Raw genomic sequence first — 23,874 nt, forward strand, 5'->3', positions numbered from 1 at the left:
ATTTTGCGGGAAAACTTGCCAGCTGTCTACACTGGCCGCTTGAATTGCCGGAAAAGCACTGACGATCTCATGTAAAATCATCAGTGCTTTTCCGGAAATACTATGCTGCTCCCGTTCGGGCAAAAGTCTTTTTCCGAAAGACTTTTGCGCAAAAGGGCCAGTGTAGACAGCACAGTACTGTTTTCCGCCAAAAAGCCTCGATCGCGAAAATGGCGATGGGGGCTTTTTTGCGGAAAACCGCGTCTAGATTGGCCACGGACGCTTTTCCGCAAAAAGTGCTTTTACGGAAAAGCATCCTGCCAATCTAGACGCGATTTTTCTGAAAATGCTTTTAACGAAAAACTTTTCCGTTTAAAGCATTTTTGGAAAATCATGCCAGTGTAGACATAGCCGCTTTGTTTACATTGTTGTTTGGCAAAGGGATGGGTTAAGGGGGCTCAAAGCAGAGGAGGGGAGGGGGAAGGGTTTGGATTAGGTGTGGAGTTGGGGTGCCGGAGTGAGGGCGGAGTGCGGGACACAGGGCAGGGGGCAGATAGTAGGCCCATGGGGGGCAGCGAGCATGGTGCCGCTGTGCCAGCAGTTCATCCCAGGGGTCCATGGCAGTGAGCTGCGGCATGCAGATCTTCCAGCTTGATGGGGGGGGGAGCAGTTTCTAATGCCCACCCCATGGCCTGCAGCCTGTCTAGGGAGGCAGGAGGTTGGGGGCCAGTCCCAGCTTCTAATCCTTCCTGCCCCCCGTTTCCTGCACTTGGTTGGGGGGGGTGTCAAGGCTCCGAGGGCTGGCCCTGGCCTCCTGTGCCTCCTCCCAGCCTGCAGGCTGTCTGCACTGGGTGTGTGTAAAGGGTCTGGGACCTGGACCAGGTCTGCAGCACTATCCGCCCCCCCCCCCCTTACAGTCTGCAGGCTGTAGGGGAGGGGGAGGCTCCAGTGGCCACTCTGTCCTGCAGCCCAACCATGGGCCAAGTGTTGGGAGGGGGCAAAGAGTTTGGGGCAAGGTGGCAGAGCCTCAGTCTTGCTGGCCTGTCCCTTGGTGGTACAGCTGCCCCCAGTGGCTGCTCTTGTATTGCTTCCCTCCAAACAGCACCTCCTCCCCTTGCGTGTTATGGAAAACCCACCCCTTTCCCAGGGCTTCCGGTTCTCCTATAAACTAGCCCCGTGTTTCCCACTCAGTGGTACAAGTACCCTTAGGGGTACTCAAGAGAAGTCTGGGGGATACATCAACACAACTGAAATTTGGAGAAAACTGAATTTTGGATTTAAGTTTTACAGTGTTTTATTATTTTTGTACTTTTCACACCCACAAATTTCATCATCCACCCGGCTACGATTGTTTAAACAAACGTGTTGCAATGGTAGAAAAAAAAATTGTGTGTCTGGAAACTGTATGTACTGGGGGTACTTATAATTTTTTTTTTTTGAAAGAGGGGGTAATGTATAAAAAAACGTTGAGAAACACTGAACTAGCCAGTGTACCTAGCATTGCTCGGGTCTTTAACTGAAATTGGTGTTTTTGGGGGGAGGGGAAGGGAATAAGTGAAAAATGTCCATGCTTTATCTCAGTGGTCCCCAGCCTTTCGGGGCTGCCGGGCGCCCGGAGGCAGGGCTGCTCACATGCCGGGCGTCTGGGGGCGGGGCCGCTCACGTGCTACGTGCCCAGGGGCGGGGCCGTTCATGCGCCCGGGGCCAGCACCGCGCATCTGCCGTGCGCCCAGGGCAGGGGCCGCCCATGAGCCGTGCGCCCAGGGCCGGCACCACGCGTGTGCCACGCGCCCGTGGGCAGGGCCGCCCACGCGCCCGGGGCCGGCACCGTGTGCCGGGGGTGGGGTCGGCCCAGATCATGGCACCTGCGGGCACCGCGTTGGGGACCACTGCTTTATCTCAATAATTGCATTTGTTAAAAACGAAGAAAAAATGGAAAGCTGGAGTGAGGGTGAGGGTCTGGGCTGCTAAGGGCTGGAAGGTGTGCAGAGCTAACGGCGGGGGAAGGAGGTGGGGGGGCAGAAGAGGACCGTGGCAGAGCTCCCCGGCCAGTGGCTCAGAGGGGCTAGGGCTGCGTTTCCCCAGGTGACTCCTCCCGGGAGAGGACTAATCCCCGCTGTGCACTTGTTGGGTGCTCCCTCCTGGCCTGTCTAGCCTGACAAAATGGCTTGTTTTCTCCTTCCAGTGGATCTCGTATTCTGGTATTACTGAGTCCCATGGATTATCCTCATTCCACCAAGTCTGTGCGATGCCCATTCTGTGGCCAGCCTCATTGAATACTGTGGTGTAGTGGGGGTGCTGTCTGCTCTGTAACCCGGGATCCCCCTGCTCTGTGATGTGCGATTCCCACTGACTCACCCAAATGTGTATTAACCCAGACACCTAGGCTCAGCCTGAGGAGATAACAGGGGATTCCCAGGAGGAGAGAGGCGGAGACCAACACCAGATTTCGGGGGAAGGGGCAGTTGTTGGCTGGGAAACATGAAGGAAGCAGCCTTAGCTGAAGGCTGAGGGTCTACCGATGACAATGGACGCCCTAATCCAAGAGGTCTGAGGCATCCTGGCCCTGACTCCTGAAACCACATCACGTCTATGCTGTGCTGTATCCTGGAGGAGCAATAAACCCTTTCTATACTACTGGTTGGCGGAGTCTCATCTTGCTGCAGACGGGGTGCAGGATCGGGGAGGGGGGTACCCGACGTGCCACCACAAATACAATCCACTCTTGTGACCCTGACCTGGCAATCGAACATCAGCATGTTCAAAACTGGTCACTCTTTAGCCGCCTGCCATTGCAAAAATCAGACTGCGGGGGGAAAGAGGAGGGACTCTTTTACATCTGTGCCGCATCAGAGCTCATCCGTAGTTTATCCTCTTCTATCGCGACCCCTTCCTGCTTCTCCATGTGGGAACTAACGATACGGCCAAGAATGACCTTGAGCAGGTCACTGCAGATGATGTAGCGCTGGGAAGAAGGATCAAGGAATTTGAAGCGCAAGTGGTGTTGTCGTCCAGCTGCCCTGTTGAAGGAAAAGGTCCAGGTTGGGATCGTCAAATCGAGGAAGTAAATGAGTGGTTGTGCAGGTGGTGTTGGAGAGAGGGTTTTGGTTACTTTGAGCATGGGACTCTGTTCGGGGCCCAAGGACTGCTAGGAAGAGATGGGATCCACCTAACCAAGGCTATGTCTACACTGCAGAAATGTGTCGGCAGAGGCAATGCAAATGAAGCGCTCATTAGCATTTCTCGTGCTCTCATTTGCATAGTCTCTTCCAAGCCGTTTCGCAGAAGAGGTTTTTGTGCAAAACAATGCAATGTAGATGGGGCCAGTTGGCAGAAAAAAACCTTTTGCGCAAGAACCCTTAGTCCTCAAAAAAGCAGGGAGACAGGGGAGAGGGATTGCGCATTGGCCTGCTAAACCCACGGTTGTGAGTTCAATCCTTGTGGCGGCCATTTAGGGATTTGGGGCAAAAATTTGTCAGGGATGGTATTTGGTCCTGCTGTGAAGGCAGGGGTCTGGACTCAATGACCTTTCAACTAGTCCCTTCCAGTTCTAGGAAATAGGCAATTTCCATTAATTTATTTATAATTTATCTTGAGCAAAAGGGTTTTTTGCCCTGTCTACGCTGCGTTTTTTTTGCTCAAAAACCTCTTCCACAAAACAGATCGGAAGCGACTATGCAAATGAGAGCACGAGAAATGCTAATGAGGAAGGAGAGGAAACCTAGTGAGGAGGGCTTTGAACTAGGTTCATTAGGGGACAGTGACCTAAGCCCAGAAGTGGGATACTGGGAAGAAACACAAGGAGGAAGGAGCAACAAAGGAGGACCCCTGATTCAAATGAAGAAGGTAAGGCAATCAACTGGCTATCTAAGGTGATTGTACACAAATGCAAGAAGCCTGGGAAACAAACAGGAAGAATTAGAAGCCCTGGCCCAGTGAAAGAATATGATTTGAGTTGGTGGGATGACTCACATGACCGGAGCACTGTCATGGAAGGTATAAACTCTTCAGGAAGAACAGGCGGGGGAGAAAAGGAGGAGTTGCACTGTAAGGCTATGTCTAGACTGCAAGCCTCTTTTGAAAGAGGCTCTTTTGAAAGCATCTTTCGAAAGAGCCTCTTTCGAAAGAGAGCATCTAGACTGCACAGAGAAATTTCGAAAAAGCGGCTTGCTTTTTCGAAAGAAAGCATCCAGTGAGTCTGGATGCTCTCTTTTGAAGAAGCCCTATTTACATTGAAGAACGCCTTCTTTCGAAAGAGGAACTTTCGAAAGAAGGCGTTCTTCCTCGTGAATTGAGGTTTACCGCCATCGAAAGAAAAGCCGCGTTCTTTCGAATTAATTTCGAAAGAACGCGGCTTGAGTCTGGACGCAGGGGAAGTTTTTTCGGGAAAAGGCTACTTTTCCCGAAAAAACCCCTGAGTCTGGACACAGCCTAAGAGAGCACTATGATTGCTCAGAGCGCCAGTATACAGAGGGAGAAAAGCTTGTTGAGAGTCTATGGCAGGCATATCCAAAGTCCGGCCCGCGGGCCAATTGCGGCCCGTGTTCCGGTTTAATACGGCCCCACAGGTAATTTGGCAATATCTATCTTTTATGGCCCCCACCGAATCCATATGTATTGAGATGAATACATTGTAAAATCTCAGTTAATGTCAGTTGGTCTAAATCAGTTATAAATATATTTGGACACAACATATATACTTGGTGTTATGTTCCTGTTCATATTTTTTGAACTTAAAAGTTGACAGACAACCTTTATTACCAATAATATGTAATGTACTTTACAATGTTCCTGACATATATTTCAGCTTCCTGGATTTTTTTTTCCATCTGGCCTTCAGATATGAAAGGCAGAGTGATTTAACACCTGTTTAGATTTGTCATCCATGTGACGAAATGAAAAGTATGCCGTTTGCAATAAACTTTGCATAAAATAGTTAATTTGCATTTAATTTTAATGGTTCAAAGAATGTCAGGCAAAATGGTCGGCCCTCACGCATGTTCACTTCATCAAATCTGGCCCTCTTTGAAAAAAGTTTGGACACCCCTGGTCTATGGGTTAGGTTTAGAGGCGGAAGCAACAGGGGTGATGTTGTGCTTGGTGTCTGCTATAGACCACCAAATCAGGTGGATGAGGTAGATGAGGCTTTCTTCAGACAACTAAGAGAAGCTTCCAGATCACAGGCCCTGGTTCTCATGGGGAACTTTAATCGCCCTGACATCTGTTGGGAGACCAATACAGCAGTACACAGACAATCCGGGAAGTTTTTGGAGAATGTTGGGGATAACTTCCTGGTACACGTGCTGAGGGAACCGACCAGGGGCCATGCGCAGCTTAACCTGCTGCTCACAAACAAGGAGGAATCTGAGGAAGTGGGTCTGGCCCACGAAAGCTCATCATCTAATAAACCATCTTGTTAGTCTTTAAAGTGCTACATTGTCCTGCATTTTGCTTGAACTAGTAGAGGAAGTAGATGTGAGTGGCAATCTGGGAAGCAGTGATCATGAGATGGCTGATTTCAGGATCCTGCCCAAAGGAAGAAAGGAGAGTAGCAAAATACACACACTGGCCTTCAGAAAAGCAGACTTTGACTCCCTCAGAGAACTGATGGGCAGGATCCGCTGGGATGCTTACATGAAGGGGAAAGGAGACCAGGAGAACTAGCAGTATTTCAAAGAAGCCTTATTAAAGGCATAGGAAGAAACCATCCCAATGCACAGTAAGAAAAGCAAATATGGTAGGTGACCAGACTGGCTTACCGGGAAAATCCTTGGTGAGCTTAAACACAAAACGGAAGCTTATAAGAAGAGGAAACTTGGACAGATGACTAGGGAGGAGTATAAATATATTGCTCGAGAATGCAGAAGAGTAATCAGGAAGGCAAAAGCGCAATTGGAATTGCAGCTAGCAAGGGATGTGAAGGGTAACAAGAAAGGTTTCTACAGGCATGTTAGCAATTTCTTTTTTTTATAATGGAACAAAATACAGGACTATGTAGCACTTTAAAGACTAACAAGATGGTTTATTAGATGATGAGCTTTCGTGGGCCAGACCCACTTCCTCAGATCAAAAACTGAGGAAGTGGGTCTGGCCCACGAAAGCTCATCATCTAATAAACCATCTTGTTAGTCTTTAAAGTGCTACATAGTCCTGTATTTTGTTTCAGCTACACCAGACTAACATGGCTACATTTCTATCACTATTTTATAATGGAGATTGCCTATCTCCTAGAACTGGAAGGGACCTTGAAGGGTCATTGAGTCCAGTCCCCTGCCTTCACAGCAGGACCAAGTACCATCCCTGATGAATTTTTGCCCCAAATCCCTACATGGCCTCCATAAAGATTGAACTCACAGCTCTGGGTTTGGCAGGCCAATGCTCAAACCACTGAGCTATCTCTCCGCCCCCTGCATAAGAGGGTGATCAGAGAGGGTGTGGGGCCCTTACTGGATGAGGGAGGTAACCTAGTGACAGATGACCTGGGAAAAACTAAAATACTCAACGCTTTTTTTGCCCGTCTTCACAGACAAGGTCAGCTCCGATTACTGCATTAGGCAACACCGTATGGAAAGGAGGTGGGCAGCCCTCGGTGGAGAAAGAACAGGTTAAGCGCCTTTTGGTTTAAAAACCCCAGTCTACATAAGGTTGCAGACACAGAGTTCACCAGTGACCTTTGGCACTAACGCTCTACTAGAGTTGAGAAGAAATATCCCCAAATCTTCGGTCTTTATGGAGAGCTGAGAGACAGCCCTCAAGCAGCCAAAGCAAGCATGACTGAGCTAGAGAAAGAAACACCTTGAGGAATAGATGGAGGCTGTCTAAGAAAAATCATCAACATTTTTTATTTCCACTTTCATGATAAAAAGATAGCACTATAGTACGTGTAAGAGGTGAACTCAAACATACCCTGATGGTGAGAAGGGCTGATCAGTTTCTAAAACATTTTCCACTGCCCAAGAACCCACGGGATCAAACTCCAGCGTGGGCTCACTGATATTCAAACAGATCTGATCTCGGGATGAAACTTCACTCTGGCTACGTCTACACTGGCATGATTTTCCGGAAATGCTTTTAACGGAACAGTTTTCCGTTAAAAGCATTTTCGGAAAAGCGTGTCTAGATTGGCAGGGTGCTTTTCCACAAAAGCACTTTTTGCGAAAAAGCGTCCGTGGCCAATCTAGACGCGCTTTTCCGCAAAAAAGCCCCGATCGCCATTTTCGCGATCGGGGCTTTTTTGCGGAAAACAAATCTCTGCTGTCTACACTGGTCTTTTTGCGCAAAAGTTTTCGGAAAAAGACTTTTGCCCGAACGGGAGCAGCGTAGTATTTCCACAAAAGCACTGACAATCTTACATGAGATCGTCAGTGCTTTTGCGGAAATTCAAGCGGCCACTGTAGACAGCTGGCAAGTTTTTCCGGAAAAGCGGCTGCTTTTCTGGAAAAACTGGCCAGTCTAGACACAGCCTCAGTCCAGTTACTCATGGGGGTCTCTCGTATGTAGAGCCTCTCATGTGCTAAGATTTTATCTTTGTGTGAAACTTTTCCCGCAGTCCAAACATTTAGGGGGTCTCCCTCCTTTGTGGAGTGCTTGATCTTTGCGAAGCTCTGACCTCCGTATGAAACTTTTTCCATAATCTAAGCACTTGTGGGTTCTGTCTCCTGAGTGGATTGCATGCTATTTAACGTCGGACCTCCGTATAATTTTAATATTAAAGCTTATGGTTTCTGTGTTTTGTGTCGATTGCCTAAGGTTTAATAAGGTCTCACCACTCCATGAAAGTCTCCATGAAGGTCTCACCACTCCATGAAGTCTTGCGCAAAAGGGACTTTTGCCTGAACGGGAGCAGCATAGTATTTCCGCAAAAAGCACTGATTTCTGACAGTAGGAAGTCAGTGCTTTTGCGGAAATTCAAGCGGACAGTGTAGACTGCTGGCAAGTTTTTCCGGAAAAGCGGCTGATTTTCCGGAAAAACTGGCCAGTCTATACACAGCCTTATGGTTTCTGTGTCCTGTGTGGATTGCCCGATGTTTCATGAGGTCTGACTTATATAGGAACTTTTTTCCACAGTCTAAGCACTTATGGGTTGTCTCACCTGCATGGACTGCCTGATGAAAAATAAGGTCATATTTCCGTTTGAAACTTTTTCCACAGGCTGAGCACTTATAGGGTCTCTCTCCTGTATGGGTTGTCTGATGTGAAATTAGGGCTGACCTCCGTATGAAAGTTTTTTCACAGTGTAAACACTGATGGTCTCTCTCCCCACGGTGGATTGCCTGATGGTTAAGAAGGTCTGGCCTCCGAATAAAAGCTTTTCCACAGTCTGAGCACTTATGGGGTCTCTCTCCTGTGTGAATTTTCTGATGTGAAACAAGACCTGACCTCCATTTGAAACTTTTCCCACAGTCTAAGCACTTATGGGGCCTGTCTCCTGAATGGATTGCCTGATGTTTAATGAGGCCTGACCTCTGTATGAAACTTTTCCCACAGTCTAAGCATTTATGGGGTCTCTCCCCTGTGTGGATTTTTTGATGTGTAACAAGGGCTGACCTATGTATAAAAGTTTTTTCACATTCCAAGCACTTATGGGATCTCTCCCCTGTGTGGATTTTCTGGTGTGATATAAGGGCTGACCTCCATATGAATCGTTGTCCACAGTTTAAACACTTGTGGGGTCTGTCTCCTGTGTGGATTGCCTGATGTTTAAAGAGACCTGACATCTGTATGAAACATTTACCACACTCCAAGCATTTATGGGATCTCTCCCCTGTGTGGATTTTCTGATGCGAAATAAGTGCTGATCTCCATAGAAAACTTTTCTCACATTCTAAACACTTATGGGGTCTGTCCCCTGCGTGATTTGCCTGATGTTTAAAGAGCCCTGATCTTTCTCTGAAACTTTTTCCACAGTCTAAGCACTTGTGGGGTTTCTCTCCTGTGTGGATTTTCTGATGTGAAACAAGGGCTGACTTCTGTATGAATTTTTTTCCACAGTCTAAGCACTTATGTGGTCTCTCTTCTCTGTGGATTGCCTGATGTTTAAAGAGCCCTGACCTTTCTCTGAAACATTTTTCACAGTCTAAGCACTTATGGGGTCTCTCTCCTGTGTGGATTTTCTGATGTGAAGCAAGGGCTGACCTCTGTATGAATCCTTTACCACAGTCTAAGCATTTATAGGGTCTTTCTCCTGTGTGGATTTTCTGATGTGAAACAAGGGTTGACCTCCGTATGAAACTTTTTCCACAGTCGAAACACTTATGGGGTCTGTCTCCTTTGTGGATTTTCTGATGTGAAACAAGGCCTGACTTCCATTTGAAACATTTCCCACAGTCTAAGCACATATGGGGTCTGTCCCCTGTGTGAATTACCTGATGTTTAGTGAGGCCTGACCTCTGTATGAAACTTTTTCCACAGTCTAAACATTTATGAGGTCTCTCTCCCGTGTGGCCCTTCTGGTGTGAAACAAGGGCTGACTTTTGTATGAAGCTTTTCCCACAATCTAAGCACTTATAAGGTCTCTCTCCTGTGTGGCTTGTCGCATGCATAATCACTGCTGACTTCCAGTTTGAACAGTTCCCTCCATTAAGGCATTGATAGGCTTTCTCCCCCACTTGGCTTCTCCTGGGACTATGAAGATCTGAGCTGTTATTGATGCTTTCCCCATGGTCCAAGCACTGAAGTGATTTCTCTTCAGTATCTACTGTCTGCACTGTAATAAGCTCTGGGATCATGATAAATCCCTTCCCATAACTGAGCCATTCATGGTGTTTCTCTTCCTTGGGGTTTGTCTGCTGGGTGGTGGGATCCTTGTGTCCTTCCCCATATTTAACAGATTCGTCCATTTGCTCACTTGGGTGGCTTCCCAGCAGCCTCTCCGGCCTGTGCCAATTTCTCCATCCTTCTCCCTGTTCCAAACCCTGGGAAATATTCCTTTCAGCTCTTCCCACAAAGGTCGTTTGCGGTTCCATTTCCCTAGGAACCTCCTGCTGTTGATTCCCCTCTTCATTCTCACTCCCTGTCTTGCCACCTGCTGGGAGACAGACAATCCAGGCAGGAATCACTGAGTTGGAGAGAAAGAGGAGCAGCACCAAGGGAAAACCCAACACACTGAAATTGCACAGACCAAGCAACTGGATTGTCTCTCCACTTCCCACAAAAACACCCACAGGAAAGGAAACTCCTGCAGCTAACAGCACTGGTGGGAAACTGTGAGCAATATCAGCTGGACTACACCCTGCCCTGCGTGACAGGAGGAAGAACAAAGGGCAATTACTGATACCTCATGGTTGGAATTCTGAACTTTTTCCTTCATTTGCTGGATGCTGTGACAGTCCTCACCTGTGTGGGTGCCTCTCAGGATCTCTCTTTCCTCCCCGGCATGGCGGTCGGGTACCCAGGGCTCTTCCCCTCGTTCTAACCGGGCGATCAGTTCAGGTTTGGGAACGGGAAACCCTGCGCAGGGGGTGAAATCAGAGCAGATCAGGATACAGGGAGGGTGGGGAGAGCGTCTGTCCCAAGGGACATTCCGTGAGTGGAACCTGTCCCCGGGCTCTGCTGGGGAATGTGCAACCCAAGAGGACGGGAACATGGTCACTGAGCCCCCTGGGGAGAGGCAGACATGTGGGGAGGTGAGAGGAATTGTGACGCCCTCCCTAGGAGTTCCCAGGATCTGGGCAGTCTGGGGCCCTTGCTGACACTCACAGCTCTGCAGTTACACCCCTGCCTATTTCTAAATCTGCAGAGCCTTCCCCACGGCTGGAGCCAGTTCCGAGAAGGAAGATAAATCAGGATTGTGTGTGTGAATGGCAATCAATGCACACAGGATTGAAACCTGGAGGGGAAGAGAGACTTTAGCATGTCCATTATTTTTTAACCGATTGGAAAGGGTACAAAGACACAAGTCGCTCTCGCCCGGCAGCGGTGCCCATGGAACCCATTCCTGTCCAGGCCACCTGAGCAGGGAAGAACCTGACCCGTGTCGGACACGCAGACCCCACGGCTCCTAATCCCCGAGGGGCCAGGACGCCCTTACCCAGCGAGGTCACCGCCTCGTAGTTCTCCTGCATGACGTCCCTGTAGAGGGCTCTCTGAGCGGGGCCCAGCAGCGCCCCCTGCCCCGGGGTGAAATACACAGCCACCTCCTCGAAGGTCACCCGCATCTGCAACAACAAGAGTCCCTCACCCACTGCCTGCGGCCCCAGCCACAATCCCAGAGGTGGAAGTAATTTATATTTTTTTATAGGTACTGTCCTATCACAACAACTCAGGGATACCCCTGCCCCATACAATACAGCTCTTGCATGGGTTGATTCTAGACTCCCCGCCCTCCCAGCCAGCCCTTATAACCTACCAGGCTGTCTCCTTCTAGTGCGGCAGCCTGCAGGAAGCCCTAGAAACCCCTCGCTTCTCCCACCGCAGCTAAGTGCCCCAGCTGGCCAGTTTCTTGCCAGAACAACACACCAGGGCACAGGACTTACTTTCAGCTCTGATCCCAGTTGTCACTGGTTAAAAACTCTGGGAGGCAGGAGTAGAATCCCACCCCCAGCCTGTTTAGAGCAGCCAGGAGGCTTCAGGGGATGGGCAGAGAGATCCTCCTCCCCCTCAGCAGACAGAGGGCAGGGCCTTCTCTCTGGCCACACACCTGCTAGCCAGAGGCTGAGGCGGAAGCCGAGCTCTGAGCCACAGGCAGGGACAGGAATCCCGGCAGCTTCCCTTTGTGTTTCCGAGCAACCTCTGGCTGGGGGCTCAGATCACAGCATTGGGAGTCTGGGACATTCTCCCAGCCCTGCCCAGGGGAGCCGGGTTAGAAATAGGGGCACGGTCACACCCTGCCTATGCGCCTGCTCAGAAACCCAGCAGCTTTATCCCACCCTGTCTCCTCCCTCCCCCCGCTCAGCAGCTCCCTGAACCCCCTACCTGAGCAGGCTCCATCCCGGCCATTGTCCAGCCCCGGCCCCTGGCAGACGGGCGCTCTGGAACGAACTCTCGACGTGTCTCCTCAGCCTGTTCGGGCGAGAGGGGCGATGGGGGAGGTGTCAGAAGGGGCTTGAGTCTCTGTCGCCCTCTGAGTCCCCCCGGACCCTGCCCCTACAGTCACGTGCTGGGACTCTCGGGCTCTGCAGGCTTTTCCCTCTCTGAGGTCCTGCAGGGAGCGAAGTTCTGGAATCAATCATCTTCGTCATGTGTGGTGACACTGGCCAAGTTGAAGACTCCGACAGAGAGGGGAACCTTGTCTGAAAATGGCCAGTTTTGCATGGTGAGCCATGAAAAGCTCCCTTGGAATATCCTGTCACAAATCCAAATGTCTTTCTTACTGCCAAGTAGGCCATTTTGATGGGGAACCAAGTAATTTCCCCTATTTCCCTAAGATTATAATTAAAGTTTTAGACATCGTTAGCTCATAAAGGCTATGTCTACACTGCAGCGCTCCTTCAGGATATTTCCGGTATCCCGAAATAGCTGTTCCACATCTTGACGGTGCGCCCGTTATTATTCGAAACATCTTTAAAAACAGCAGCCACGCACTATTCCGACATCCTGGTAAACCTCGTTCCATGAGGATTAAGGGACATTTCAGAGGAGCAGTTTCCTTTGAAATGTGGTGCTGTCTCGGCAGCGTCAAATGATGAAAAAAGCTCTTTCAAAATACACTCGAAATAAGCTACACAAATTGCGTAGCTTATTTCCAGCTCAGGGTGCAGTGTAGACACACCCAAAGTTACACCCATTTCATAGAAATGACTAACACTATTAATTAGGGATCTGAGTGGTTAATCGGTTAACTGCTTAACAGTTAATCAGAGGGGGCAGGGGCAGCCCGCTTTCCTGCCCCAGGCCAGACCACAGGACCCATCTCGGGCTGGGGCGCTCCAGCCTGGACAGAGCAGACCCCTTTCCCAGGACGACAGGGCTGGTTGGAGCAACCGGCCGCAGCAGGCCTCTGCAAAGAGCCTGCCCACGGGGTTGGGGAACAAAGAGGCAGGGGGAGGCCAGGTGACCTGTTTGGCAGGGAGCTCACGGTGCGAAAAGGGCACTGGACGCTCCGAACTCAGACCCAGGGGACGTCTGGCCCTGGGGAAAGAGAGCCCTAATGGGACACATATCACACCCAAGTTTGGCCTGGCTCCATTCAGAGCGGGCCCAGGGCACCGGGCCTGGGACTCTGTGACCCAGGGATGTCGGACACCCCCATGTCCCGGCCAAGCGCTGGTTGCCTCTCCTAGCAGGTGAGTGGAGGGGTGGGGAGGAGGAGCCAGGTGACTTGCCTCTAATGAAAACATCCCCGGCCGCTTTGGAAACAAATACAGAGAATATCTAGTAGCTGCCCCCCCTCTCTTTCTGGATGCTTTGGAACAAGCTGGGCCCCACAGGCAGCCCAGACACACCAGGCCAGTGTGGGATGCCCTTGGCACACGTTTGTATTGCACAGACTGGGCCTGGCACAGACTCCCTGCCCCGCCCGTTGGCATGTGGGGCAGCGGTGACAGCCCCTGAGGCCTTTGTGGGTCACACTATCCTGCCAGCACTGTCTGCTCCAGCCTTGAGCCTCCTCCGCACCCCAAACGCCTCATCCCCAGCCCCACGCCACAGCCTGCATCCTCAACCCAAGCCCTGACCCCCTCCCACACGCTGAAGCCCCTGGCCCCAACCCCTAAGTGTGTGGTCTCAAGTCTGTTCTGTGCACCAATAGGGACGTGATGAGCCCCACCCCTCTCCTCCACGCTGGTGCACAGAACAAAATTCATTCCTCACAGGGTCAGGCGCCACCAGAGGGGACACTGCAGAGCTGCCCTGCACCTGGAAGGCCTCGGCCCCGGGAAAAGGGAGTTAAGAGCCTGCCAGGGTGGGGAGGAAACCCCCCTCTGCCCCCTCCCCCGTGTCTGCAACCACCACAGCTGGCTCAACCCAGCCGGGGCAACTTTTCTGCCCCGCCCCCAATTCCTGTGTCCCGCCCCCCGCCGTGCCCGGGCCCCGTTCTTAGCCCAGCGCATCTGCTGCCCCGGGCGGGGACTCGCAGCCAGCTCCGCCGGGAGCAGCCCGGGGCCAACCCCTCCCCCTGCAGCCCGGGGGCACCGGGGCGCCGCTCCCGGGGGGTCTCTCTTACCTGCCCCCCAAGCGCTGCCCGCCCTGGGGCAGGGGCTGGGCCGGGCCGGGCTGGGGGCGCTGCCCGGGGAGAGGCTCCTGGGGAGGGAGCAGCGGGACTGGCCCGGCCGGAGATTCCCCCTCCCGGCTGCAGCCCGGGCTCCGGGGCCCCGCAGCAGCCCCCGCCGGGGCTCGGGGATCCGGCCCGGAGCCTGGCCCCAGAGTCCCCGCGAGCAGCGGCGGCGAGTCGCTTCCTGCGGCCGGGCCGGAGCCAGCGATCGCTCCCCCCGCGCCTGCTGCTCCTGCTGCTGGGTCCTAGCGAGACACCCGCCATCCGCGCTGCGCTGCGCCCCTGGGCCTGGCTCTGCCCCGCTCACAGACCCCGCGGGAGCAGCCAGCCCGAAGGGGGGGCTCATAGGGGCAAGGCGGGGCCCAGCATTCCAGGGGGCTCCAAGCCCTGGCTTGCTGGGGTCACTAGGACAGGGACTAAGAGGACCCCACCCCCACCGGCTCCTTCTGTGCCAGCCCCTTCCCTGCCCAGAGCTCAGATTCAATGCAATGTATGAAACAGCAGCGCATGGAGAAATAAGGAAAAACAGGGAAGGTTCAAGGAAAACACTCAGCCCCAGGCTGTGGGCTACAGGGAAGCACAAACCGCATCTCTGGCATGTAAGGTGGTTCACAGCTCATGTGTTCACAGTCCACATGTCCTAGCCCTGGTGATGCTGCAGGACACATGTTGCCGTGGGGGCCCCAGACCCTCAGGGCCTGGGTGGCAGGGCCCTTCTTCCCAGCTTCACCTCCCCCAAAGGGTTTATGATTTAACCCAAGTCTGGCCTGCAATTGAATCTACTGGAAAGGTTTGTATTCAGCCCTAGAAGATTTACCTGACATTGCTCAGGTCCTTAGCTGAGTTAATTTTTGTTGCTTGGAATATATAATCAAAATGTCCCTGCTTCATGTAAATCATCGCTCTGGATGGGGTTCGGTGTGCAGATTGCCCCAGGGACAGAGTACCGCAGCAGCTTGGGGACAGGTGAGAAGCATCTCTCCATGGCTGCAGCAGCTCCAGCAAAGCGTGCGCTTTCCTTTCCACTCCTCGACAAACGGGAACAGCTCACAATGTCCCCATACAAATTTGGGGGTGGGGCACCTGGAGGCTGAGGGGGGGTGGGAGGCTAGGATCTGGGTCTGTCCCAGATGCATATGGGAGGGTGCCATACAGGTGATCCTGTCTTTTTTTCTGTATGGCTGTATGAAAAACACTCCCATTCCAGGCACAACCTACTGTCCTGGTGCAATCGAACCCTTACTTTGCTTTAAGTTAGGATACGAGGAAGCCGTCTTAGTTCTTACCGTTTAGGAGCAGTTCTTGAACAAACAAAGATGACAAACTCTCTCCAATATACAGTAGACTTCCCAACTGGAAAGAAGGAAGACCAGCACCATATAGCATAGGACTATAGGACTATAATAGAGTTTAAAGAGAAGCTGGATAAATTCATGGAGGTTAGGTCCATAAAAGGCTATTAGCCAGGGGATAAAATGGTGTCCTTGGCCTCTGTTTGTCAGAGGCTGGAGAAGGATGGCAGGAGTCAAATCGCTTGATCATTGTCTTCGGTCCACCCTCTCTGGGGCACCTGGTGCTGGCCACTGTCGGTAGACAGGATACTGGGCTAGATGGACCTTTGGTCTGACCCAGTACAGCCGTTCTTATGTTGTTATGTTCTATATAAGCACTGGAACTCCCAAGTTACCAGATTAGTGGCAAGTTTATTTGCTTTGATTTCAGTGGGGGTTTTTTGTTTTGTTTGTTTGTTTGTTTGGGGTTTTTTTTGTCATGCTTCAAAAGCAGGCAGCTTTCCAGAGACATGTGTGAGAGGCCAGGCCTAGACCTAAACCACATAAGCACCCTAGGCAAGGAGCGTTCCAGGGGCCTCCAAATTCATTTGTTAAACTTTTATTACTCTAACACGTTTCCCAATTGTATTTGGCCACCGAACCCTTTTAAACTTGAAATAATTTTGCAGAACCCCTAATAACAGTCTTATATATGGAGCTGAAAAAACAGACCACAAATAAGTAAGGATAATAATAAACAAATGCTAAACAAGGTCATGAGATCAACACAAATGAAAATTGTTTTCATAAATGGTTAAATATTAATTATTGTTTTTAAAATCATGAAATGTGACTAATGGAATTTTCTCGCAGAACCCCTATTTTCACTTTGTGGAATCCCGGGGTTCCACCGAACACCATTTGGGAAACACTGCTCTAACAACATGAACAGACCCCTGCATCCTGCAGCCCCAAACCTGGCACTGGAGGGGTACCTGGATCACCTGCCCCTCAGTTTAGCCCTGTGATGGACTGTTCAAAAAGCAAATAGAAAATTCCATTACCAGTGGCAAAGTGCAGCAAAACAGGAATTCGAAGTCTTGAGTCCAGACATCACCTCTCTTTTTTGTTGTGTATATTCCCAAGCACTTTACACTTCATACCACGCACAAAGCACCTCACCCCCAACTCTAAAGGCAGAGAAGTATTAGACAACCCTCTCCTCCCTCCCCCCACCACGTTACAAGATAATAGAGAGTCGGGACAACGTCATTTCTGGTGTAACTATCTGGATAGACCCCCCCAGTCCTCCAGGGCATAGAGCTGAGCTAGAATGCTGGGTGGATGGGAATCCTTGGGATCATAGAGGATTGGATCGATCCATATAGAGAAGCGCATTTTTTCATTCCGAGTAGGCTCCCCCGCCCCCTCACTGTCTCACCCTCACTCCTCCGTCTTCATGTCCAGCTGCAAGAAATCCCTCAAGCCACCCAAATAATCATGACCCAGCTAGACAAAGAAATAAACAGCTTAGGGCGTGGACTGAAGCGGTGTAACAAAAATTATCAACATTTTGTAAATGATACTTTCATGAAAAGGAAATCGCCCTATAGTACATGTGGGAGGTGAAGTCACAAATACCATTTCTTTTCTTTATCATGCTTACAGTGGAAATATTTGTAATGAAAAAAATATAAAGCGAGTCCTGTACACTTCCTATTCTTTGCTGTGTTAGGATTCAATATATTTGAACACGCAGAAAAATGTACATTTATTGAGAAATTTCAACTGGTATTCTAATGTTTAACAATGTGACTCACAGAGATTCAGTTTTCTAACTACATCCAGTGTTGGAGTTAATCATGCAACTTAACGGTGATTAATCGTAAGTACTATGTTCTTCCTTTTTTCTTTACGAGTTCCTATTTCAAAGTTCTAATTAGCAAACATGCAGTAGCTTCTAATATATGCTTGTCTAACATGTCTCTAAGGCTACATCTACCCTGTGAACTATTTCAAAATAACTAGTGCTATTCTGAAATAACTTAGTCCATGTCTACACAGCAGGCAGTTATTTTGAAATAGTGTCAAAATACGGTGAAGCTGGAGGACTTCTTATTCCAACTTCTATAACTCTCAGGCTGTGTCTAGACTGGCATGATTTTGTGCAAAAGTGGCTGCTTTTGCGCAAAATCTTGCCGCTTGTCTACACTGGCCGCGAGTATTTGCGCAAGAACTCTGACGTTGTAATGTACAAAATCAGTGCTTCTTGCGCAAATACTCTGATGCTCCCGCTCAGGTATAAGCCCTCTTGCGCAAGTATTCTTGCGCAAGTATTCTTGCGCAAGAGGCCAGTGTAGACAGCAACGTTAATTTCTTGCGCAAGAAAGCCCAATGGCTAAAATGGCCATCGGAGCTTTCTTGCGCAAGAGAGCGTCTACACTGGCACGGATGCTTTTGCACAAAAGCACTTATTTTGCGCAAAAGCACATGCCAGTGTAGATGCTCTCTTGCGCAAATACTTTTAATGGAAAAACTTTTCCGTTAAAAGTATTTGCACAAAATCATGCCAGTCTAGACGCAGCCTCATTGTACGAGAAAGGGAAATCAGAGGAAGAGTGCTCTGTTTCAAAATAAGTGCTGTGTAGACGCTCCCAATTTCTAAATAAGCTACGCAATTGACATAGCTCACTTTGCGTCGCTTATTTCGAGTTAAGCCTCACAGTGTAGACGTACCCTAAAGGTTTAATCTAGGTCAATTAGCCTCCAAGGTTCTCAACCCTTTTTGACCATGAGTCACAAAAGTTGAGCTCCTGTGTGAATTCCCCCATGTTTAATGAAGTGTGACCTCTGTGTGCAACTTTTGCAATAGTCCAAGCATCTATGGGGTCTCTCCCAAGCATGGATGTAAAACAAGGGCTGATCTAATTTTGTAACTTTTCTTGCAGTCCAAGTACTTCTGAGTGGATTACCTCACGTGTTACAATATTTGCTGAGTGAAACTTTTTCTCAGTCCAGGCATTTAGGGAGTCTCACACTGATTCGTTTCTGAAATTTATCCCAGTCTGATCACTTACAGAGTTTCTTATTGTGGATAGCCTGACGTTGAGAAGGGCTGATCACTTTCTGAAACCTTTCCCACAGCCCAAACTGTCTCAGAGTTAAAATCCTGTATGGACTGACAGATATTTAACGAGGTCTGACCTCTGTATGAAACTTTCCTCAAACTTCAATCACCCATTGGGTCTCTCTCCTAAGGAGAACCTCTGATGTGTTAACATTTAATCTTTGTGTGAAACTTTTCCCACAGTCCAAAACTTTATGGGGTCTCCCTCCTCTGTGAACTGCTCAATGTTTATGACCCTATGATCTCCATATGAAAGATTTTCCACAGTCTAAGGATTTATAGGATCTCTCTCCTCTGTGTGGATAGCCTGATGTTTAACAAGGTTGGACTTCCGTATAAAACTTTTTTCACAGTCCAAGCACTTATGGGGTCGGACCCCTGTGTGGACTGCCTGATGTTTTTTGAGGTCCGACCTCTGTATGAAACGTTTTCCACAGTCTAAACAATTGTGCGGTCTCTCTCCGGTGTGGATTGCCTGATGTGAAACAAGAGCGGACTTCCACAGGAAACTTTTTCCACAGTCTAAGCAGTTATGAGGTCTCTTTCCATTGTGGATTGTTTGATGAATAAGAAGGGTTGACCTATGTGTGAAACTTTCCCCACATTGCAAGCATGTATTGGATCTCTCTCCTGTGTGGACTGCCTGATGTTGAACAAGCTGTGACCTAATCGTAAACCCTTTTCTACAGACTAAACACTTATGGGGTCTGTCTCCTGAGTGGACTGCCTGATGTTTATTGAGATCTGCCCTCCGTAGGAAACATTTTCCACAGTCTAAGCACTGATGGGGTTTCTCTCCTGTGTGGATTTTCTGATGCATAACAAAGGCTGACCTCTGTACGAAACTTTTTCCACAGTCGGAGCACTTGTGAGGTCTCTCTCCTGTGTGGATGGCCTGATGTTTAACAACATCTGACCTATGTATGAAACTTTTCCCACAGTCCAGGCACTTATAGGGTCTCTTTCCTGTGTGGATTGCCTGGTGTTTAACAAGAGCAGACCTATGTATGAAACTTTTTCCACACTCTAAGCAGTGATGAGGTCTCTCTCCTTTGTGGCTTGCCTGATGACTAAGAAGGGACGAGTTCCACTTGAAGCTTCTTCCACAGTAGGAGCACGTGTGGGGTCTCTCCCCTGTGTGGATAGCCTGATGTTTAACAACATCTGACCTATGTATGAAACTTTTCCCACAGTCCAGGCACTTATGGGGTTTCTCTCCTGTGTGGATTGCTTGGTGTTTAACAAGAGAAGACCGTCGTATGAAACTTTTTCCACAGTCTGAGCACTTGTGAGGTCTCTCTCCTCTGTGGATTTTCTGATGTTGAACGAGGTTTGACCTACACATAAAGCTCTTTCCGCAGTCCAAGCATTTATGGGGTCTCTCTTCTAGGTGGACTGCCTGATGAATAATAAGGTCTGACCTCTGAATGAATATTTTTCCACAGTCTAAGCACTGACTGGGTTTCCCTTCTCTTGTGTGGATTTTCTGATGTGAAACAAGGGCTGACTTCCATCTGAAACTTTTCCCACAGTCTAAGCACTTATGGGGCCTGTCTCCTGAGTGGATTGCCTTATGTTTATTGAGGTCTGATCTCTGGATGAAACATTTTCCACAGTCTAAGCATGTATGGGGTCGTTCTCCTGTGTGGATTTTCTGATGCATAAAAAGGGCTGACTTCTGTAAGAAACTTTTTCCACAGTCCAAGCACTTCTGGGGTCTTTCTCCTGTGTGGATTTTCTGATGTAAAACAAGGGCAGATCTTCTTTTAAAACTTTTCCCACAGTCTAAACACTTATGTGGTCTCTTTCCTGTGTGGACGGCCTGATGTTTAGTGAGACATGACCTCTTTACGAAACTCTTCCCACAGTCTAAGCACTTATAGGGTCTCTCTCCTATGTGGCTTGTCTCATGTATCATCAGTTTCTTTTCCTTGAGTCCTTCCCCACATTTAACAGATTCATCCATTTGCTCACTTATGTGGTTTCCCAGCAGCCTCTCGGGCCTGTGCCAATTTCCCCAGGCTTCTCTCTGTTCCAAGCACTGGGAAAAATTCCTTTCAGCTCTTCCCACAAATGTTGCCTGCGGTTCTATTTCCACAGAAACTTCCTGCTTTTGATTACCCTCTTTATTCTCATTCGCTGTCCTGTCACCTCCTGAGAGAGAGAATCAAGGAAGGAGTCACTGAGGTGGGGAGAAAGAAGAACAGCACCAAGGGAAAACCCAACACACTAAAATTGCACAGAAAAAGCAATTGGATTGTTTTTCTGCTTCCCACACACACACACTCACAGGGAAGGAAACTCCTGAAGGTAACAGGCCTGGTGGAAAACCATGAGGAATATCAGCTGGACTACACCAGCCCTTCATGAGATGAGGCAGTACCGAAAGCAATTACCGACACCTCATTTTTGGGACTCTTAACATTTCCTTCATTCAGCAGCTAGTTTCTGTGCCAGTCCTCACCTGTGCAGGTGCCTTTCGGGATCTCTCTTTCTTCCCCGGCCTGGAGGTCGGGCACCCAGGGCTCTTCCCCTCGTTCCAGCCGGGCGATCAGCTCAGGTTTGGGAACGGGAAACCCTGCGCAGGGGGTGAAATCAGAGCAGATCAGGGCGCGTGGAGGGTGGGGAGAGCGTCTGTCCCAAGGGACATTCCGTGAGTGGAACCTGTCCCCGGGCTCTGCTGGGGAATGTGCAATCCAAGAGGACGGGAACATGGTCACTGAGCCCCCTGGGGAGAGGCAGACGTGTAGGGAGGTGAGAGGAACTATTACATCCTCACTAGGAGTTCCCAGGATCTGGGCAGTCTGGGGCCCTTGCTGACACTCACAGCTCTGCAGTTAAACCCCTGCCTGTTTCTAAACCTGCAGAGCCCAGAGCCCTCCCCACGGCTGGAGAAGCAACACAGACAGGAGGATACATGGCCCCTCCGCCTTGAAATCTAGAGGGGCCGGGTGGGGATGATTTAGCACGTCCATTAGGGTTTGACACCCTGGTCTCACTGCACAGGATGCGGAGATGCAAGTCGCTCTCCCCCGGCAGCTGTGCCCATGGAACCCATTCCTGTCCAGGCCACCTGAGCAGGGAAGAACCTGCCCCGTGTCGGACACGCAGACCCCACGGCTCCTAATCCCCGAGGGGCCAGGACGCCCTTACCCAGCGAGGTCACCGCCTCGTAGTTCTCCTGCATGACGTCCCTGTAGAGGGCTCTCTGAGCGGGGCCCAGCAGCGCCCCCTGCCCCGGGGTGAAATACACAGCCACCTCCTCGAAGGTCACCCGCATCTGCAACAACAAGAGTCCCTCACCCACTGCCTGCAGCCCCAGCCACAATTCCAGTCGTTATGGGGAAAAATAACTCTGAGAGGGCGGGAGAAGTAGAATCCCATCCCCAGCCTGTTTCCAGCAGGCAAGAGGCTTCAGGGGATGGGCAGAGAAATCCTCGTCCTCGTCCCCCTCAGCAGACAGAGGGCAGGGCCTTCTCCCTGGCCACACACCTACTAGCCAGAGGCTGAGGCGGAAGCCGAGCTCTGAGCCACAGGCAGGGACGGGAATCCCGGCAGCTTCCCTTTGTGTTTCCCAGCAACCTCTGGCTGGGAGCTCAGGTCACAGCATTGGGGCTGGGGCCTGGGTTAGAAATGGGGGCGCGGTCACACCCTGCCCATGGGCCTGCTCAGAAACTCAGCAGCTTCATCCCACCCTGTCTCCTCCCTCCCCCGCCCAGCAGCTCCCTGAACCCCCTACCTGAGTGGGCTCCATCCCGGCCATTGCCCGGCCCCTGGCAGACGGGCGCTCTGGAGCGAACTCTCGACGTGTCTCCTCAGCCTGTCGGGCGAGAGGGGCGATGGGGGAGGTGTCAGAAGGGGCCTGAGTCCCTGTTGCACCCCAAGTCCCCCCAGGCCCTGCCCCTGCAGACACACGCTGGGACTCTCTGGTTTGGTCCTATGAGAAGAAACCCAGTTAGTTTGTTCCCCCCAGCCCGGCCCCTCCCATCAGGACAAAACCCACCGAGCCCCTTTGAATCCACCTGTAGCAGCATCTCTGAGCTCCGAGCTGGGGAAACAGCAGAATCTAAGGAGCCATTTTGGGCTGTGCTCCCTCCCCCCAGTGTTGTGTCTCCCCAGCTAGTGTTCCCTCCCCCACCCAAATAGAGGTTAACTGGGGGCTAATTTAACTACAACGACTTAAGAGAGATTGGAGTCATCCCTGAAAACATCCACTCCATGTGCAGCGGCAGCCAAAAAAGCAAACAGAATGTTAGGAATCATTAAAAAGGGATAGAGAATAAGACAGAAACTATCTTATTGCCTCTATTGAAAACCATGGGACGCCCACATCTTGACTAGTGTGTACAGATGTTGTAACCTCATCTCAAAAAAGATATATTAGCATTGGAAAAGGTTTGGAAAAGGGCAACAAAAATTATTAGTGTTTTGGAAAAGGTCCCATATGAAGAGAGATTAAAAAGACTTGAACTTTTCATTTTAGAAAAGGGGAGACTTGGGGGGGGGGGGGGAAGGTTATGATAGAGGCCTATGTTATCAAGCCAGGTCTGGTAGAAGTGAATAAGGAAAAGTTATTTACTAGTTCCCATAATAACTAGGGGTCACCAAATATAAGTAATAGGCAGCAGGTTTAAAACAAACAAAAGGAAGATTATTTCCACACAATGCAAAGTTTACCTGTGGAACTCCTTGCCAGAGGATGTTGTGAAGACCAGGATTTTAACAGGGTTCAAAAAAGAACTAGATACATTCATGGAGGTGAGGTCCATCAATGGCTAGTAATCATGATGGGTAGGAATGGTGTCCCTGGCCTGTTTGTCAGAGGCTGGGAATGGGTGACAGGAGAGGGAGCACTTGACGATGCCCTGTTCTGTTTCCTCCCTCTGGGGCACCTGGCATTGGCCACTGTCAGAAGACAGGATACTGGACTGGATGGACCTTTGGTCTGACCCAGTATGGCTGCTCTTATGTTCTTTTCCTCTCTCAGCGCCTCCTGGTTTCCCGGAGAGGCAGGCTGCCCAGGGGCTGCAGGGATGGATCCAGGCAGGGTTGGATGCCTTTCTCCTGACTTGTTGCTCCTGCTGCCCTTTCCAGTCTCTCCCCTGCCCCTTTCCTTCATCCTCCCGCTCCAAGGGAGCCATGGTGAGTGTCCCATGGACATGGGCCTTGGCTCTCATTCGGCCGGACTGGGCAATGATTTTCTCAGCCGGGGGGCCCTTAATGAATTTTGGCACATGGTCATGGGCTGGCTGCACCCGCCAGAAGAGGCGGGGTCTGGGGTGCAAGGGGCGGGGCTGGGGACTAGGCTTCCCCCTAGCGTTGTCTGGAGCTGGAGTTTTTGAAGGAAA

At 50.3% G+C, this 23,874-nt stretch overlaps 2 protein-coding genes across 7 annotated transcripts; both read right to left on the reverse strand.

Moving 5' to 3' along the window:
• Positions 1 to 381: 381 nt before the first annotated feature.
• LOC106731280 (zinc finger protein 707-like) lies at positions 382 to 14,542 on the reverse strand. 6 transcript variants are annotated; one of them, XR_016347304.1, is made up of 5 exons: positions 11,893 to 11,931; positions 11,009 to 11,135; positions 10,315 to 10,428; positions 7,770 to 10,006; positions 7,426 to 7,738 (listed from the first exon to the last, which is right to left on the reverse strand). XR_016347304.1 is itself a non-coding variant. In XM_089770734.1 (5 exons), the coding sequence occupies exons 2-5, from the start codon at positions 11,914 to 11,916 to the stop codon at positions 7,869 to 7,871; spliced, it is 2,403 nt and encodes an 800-aa protein (XP_089626860.1). In that variant the 5' UTR covers positions 11,917 to 12,118; positions 14,081 to 14,527; the 3' UTR covers positions 7,426 to 7,868. The 6 variants fall into 6 exon arrangements, 5 of the variants coding, with proteins under 5 accessions (XP_089626862.1, XP_089626860.1, XP_075769987.2 ...); XM_089770734.1 differs by adding an exon at positions 14,081 to 14,527 and having other exon boundaries at positions 7,426 to 10,006; positions 11,893 to 12,118; XM_089770736.1 differs by lacking the exons at positions 7,426 to 7,738; positions 7,770 to 10,006 and adding an exon at positions 382 to 2,999 and having other exon boundaries at positions 11,893 to 13,579.
• Positions 14,543 to 15,989: 1,447 nt separating this feature from the next.
• Positions 15,990 to 22,304, reverse strand: LOC102444494 (uncharacterized). The gene is made up of 5 exons (XM_089770884.1): positions 22,266 to 22,304; positions 21,680 to 21,806; positions 20,991 to 21,104; positions 18,821 to 20,680; positions 15,990 to 18,296 (listed from the first exon to the last, which is right to left on the reverse strand). Exons 1-5 carry the CDS (start codon positions 22,287 to 22,289, stop codon positions 18,196 to 18,198), a joined length of 2,226 nt encoding a protein of 741 aa, XP_089627010.1. The 5' UTR covers positions 22,290 to 22,304; the 3' UTR covers positions 15,990 to 18,195.
• Between the last annotated feature and the right edge of the window lie 1,570 nt (positions 22,305 to 23,874).

This window comes from Pelodiscus sinensis, chromosome 19, assembly GCF_052426305.1.
Source record: "Pelodiscus sinensis isolate ZL-2025 chromosome 19, ASM5242630v1, whole genome shotgun sequence".
Lineage (NCBI taxonomy): Eukaryota > Metazoa > Chordata > Testudines > Trionychidae > Pelodiscus > Pelodiscus sinensis.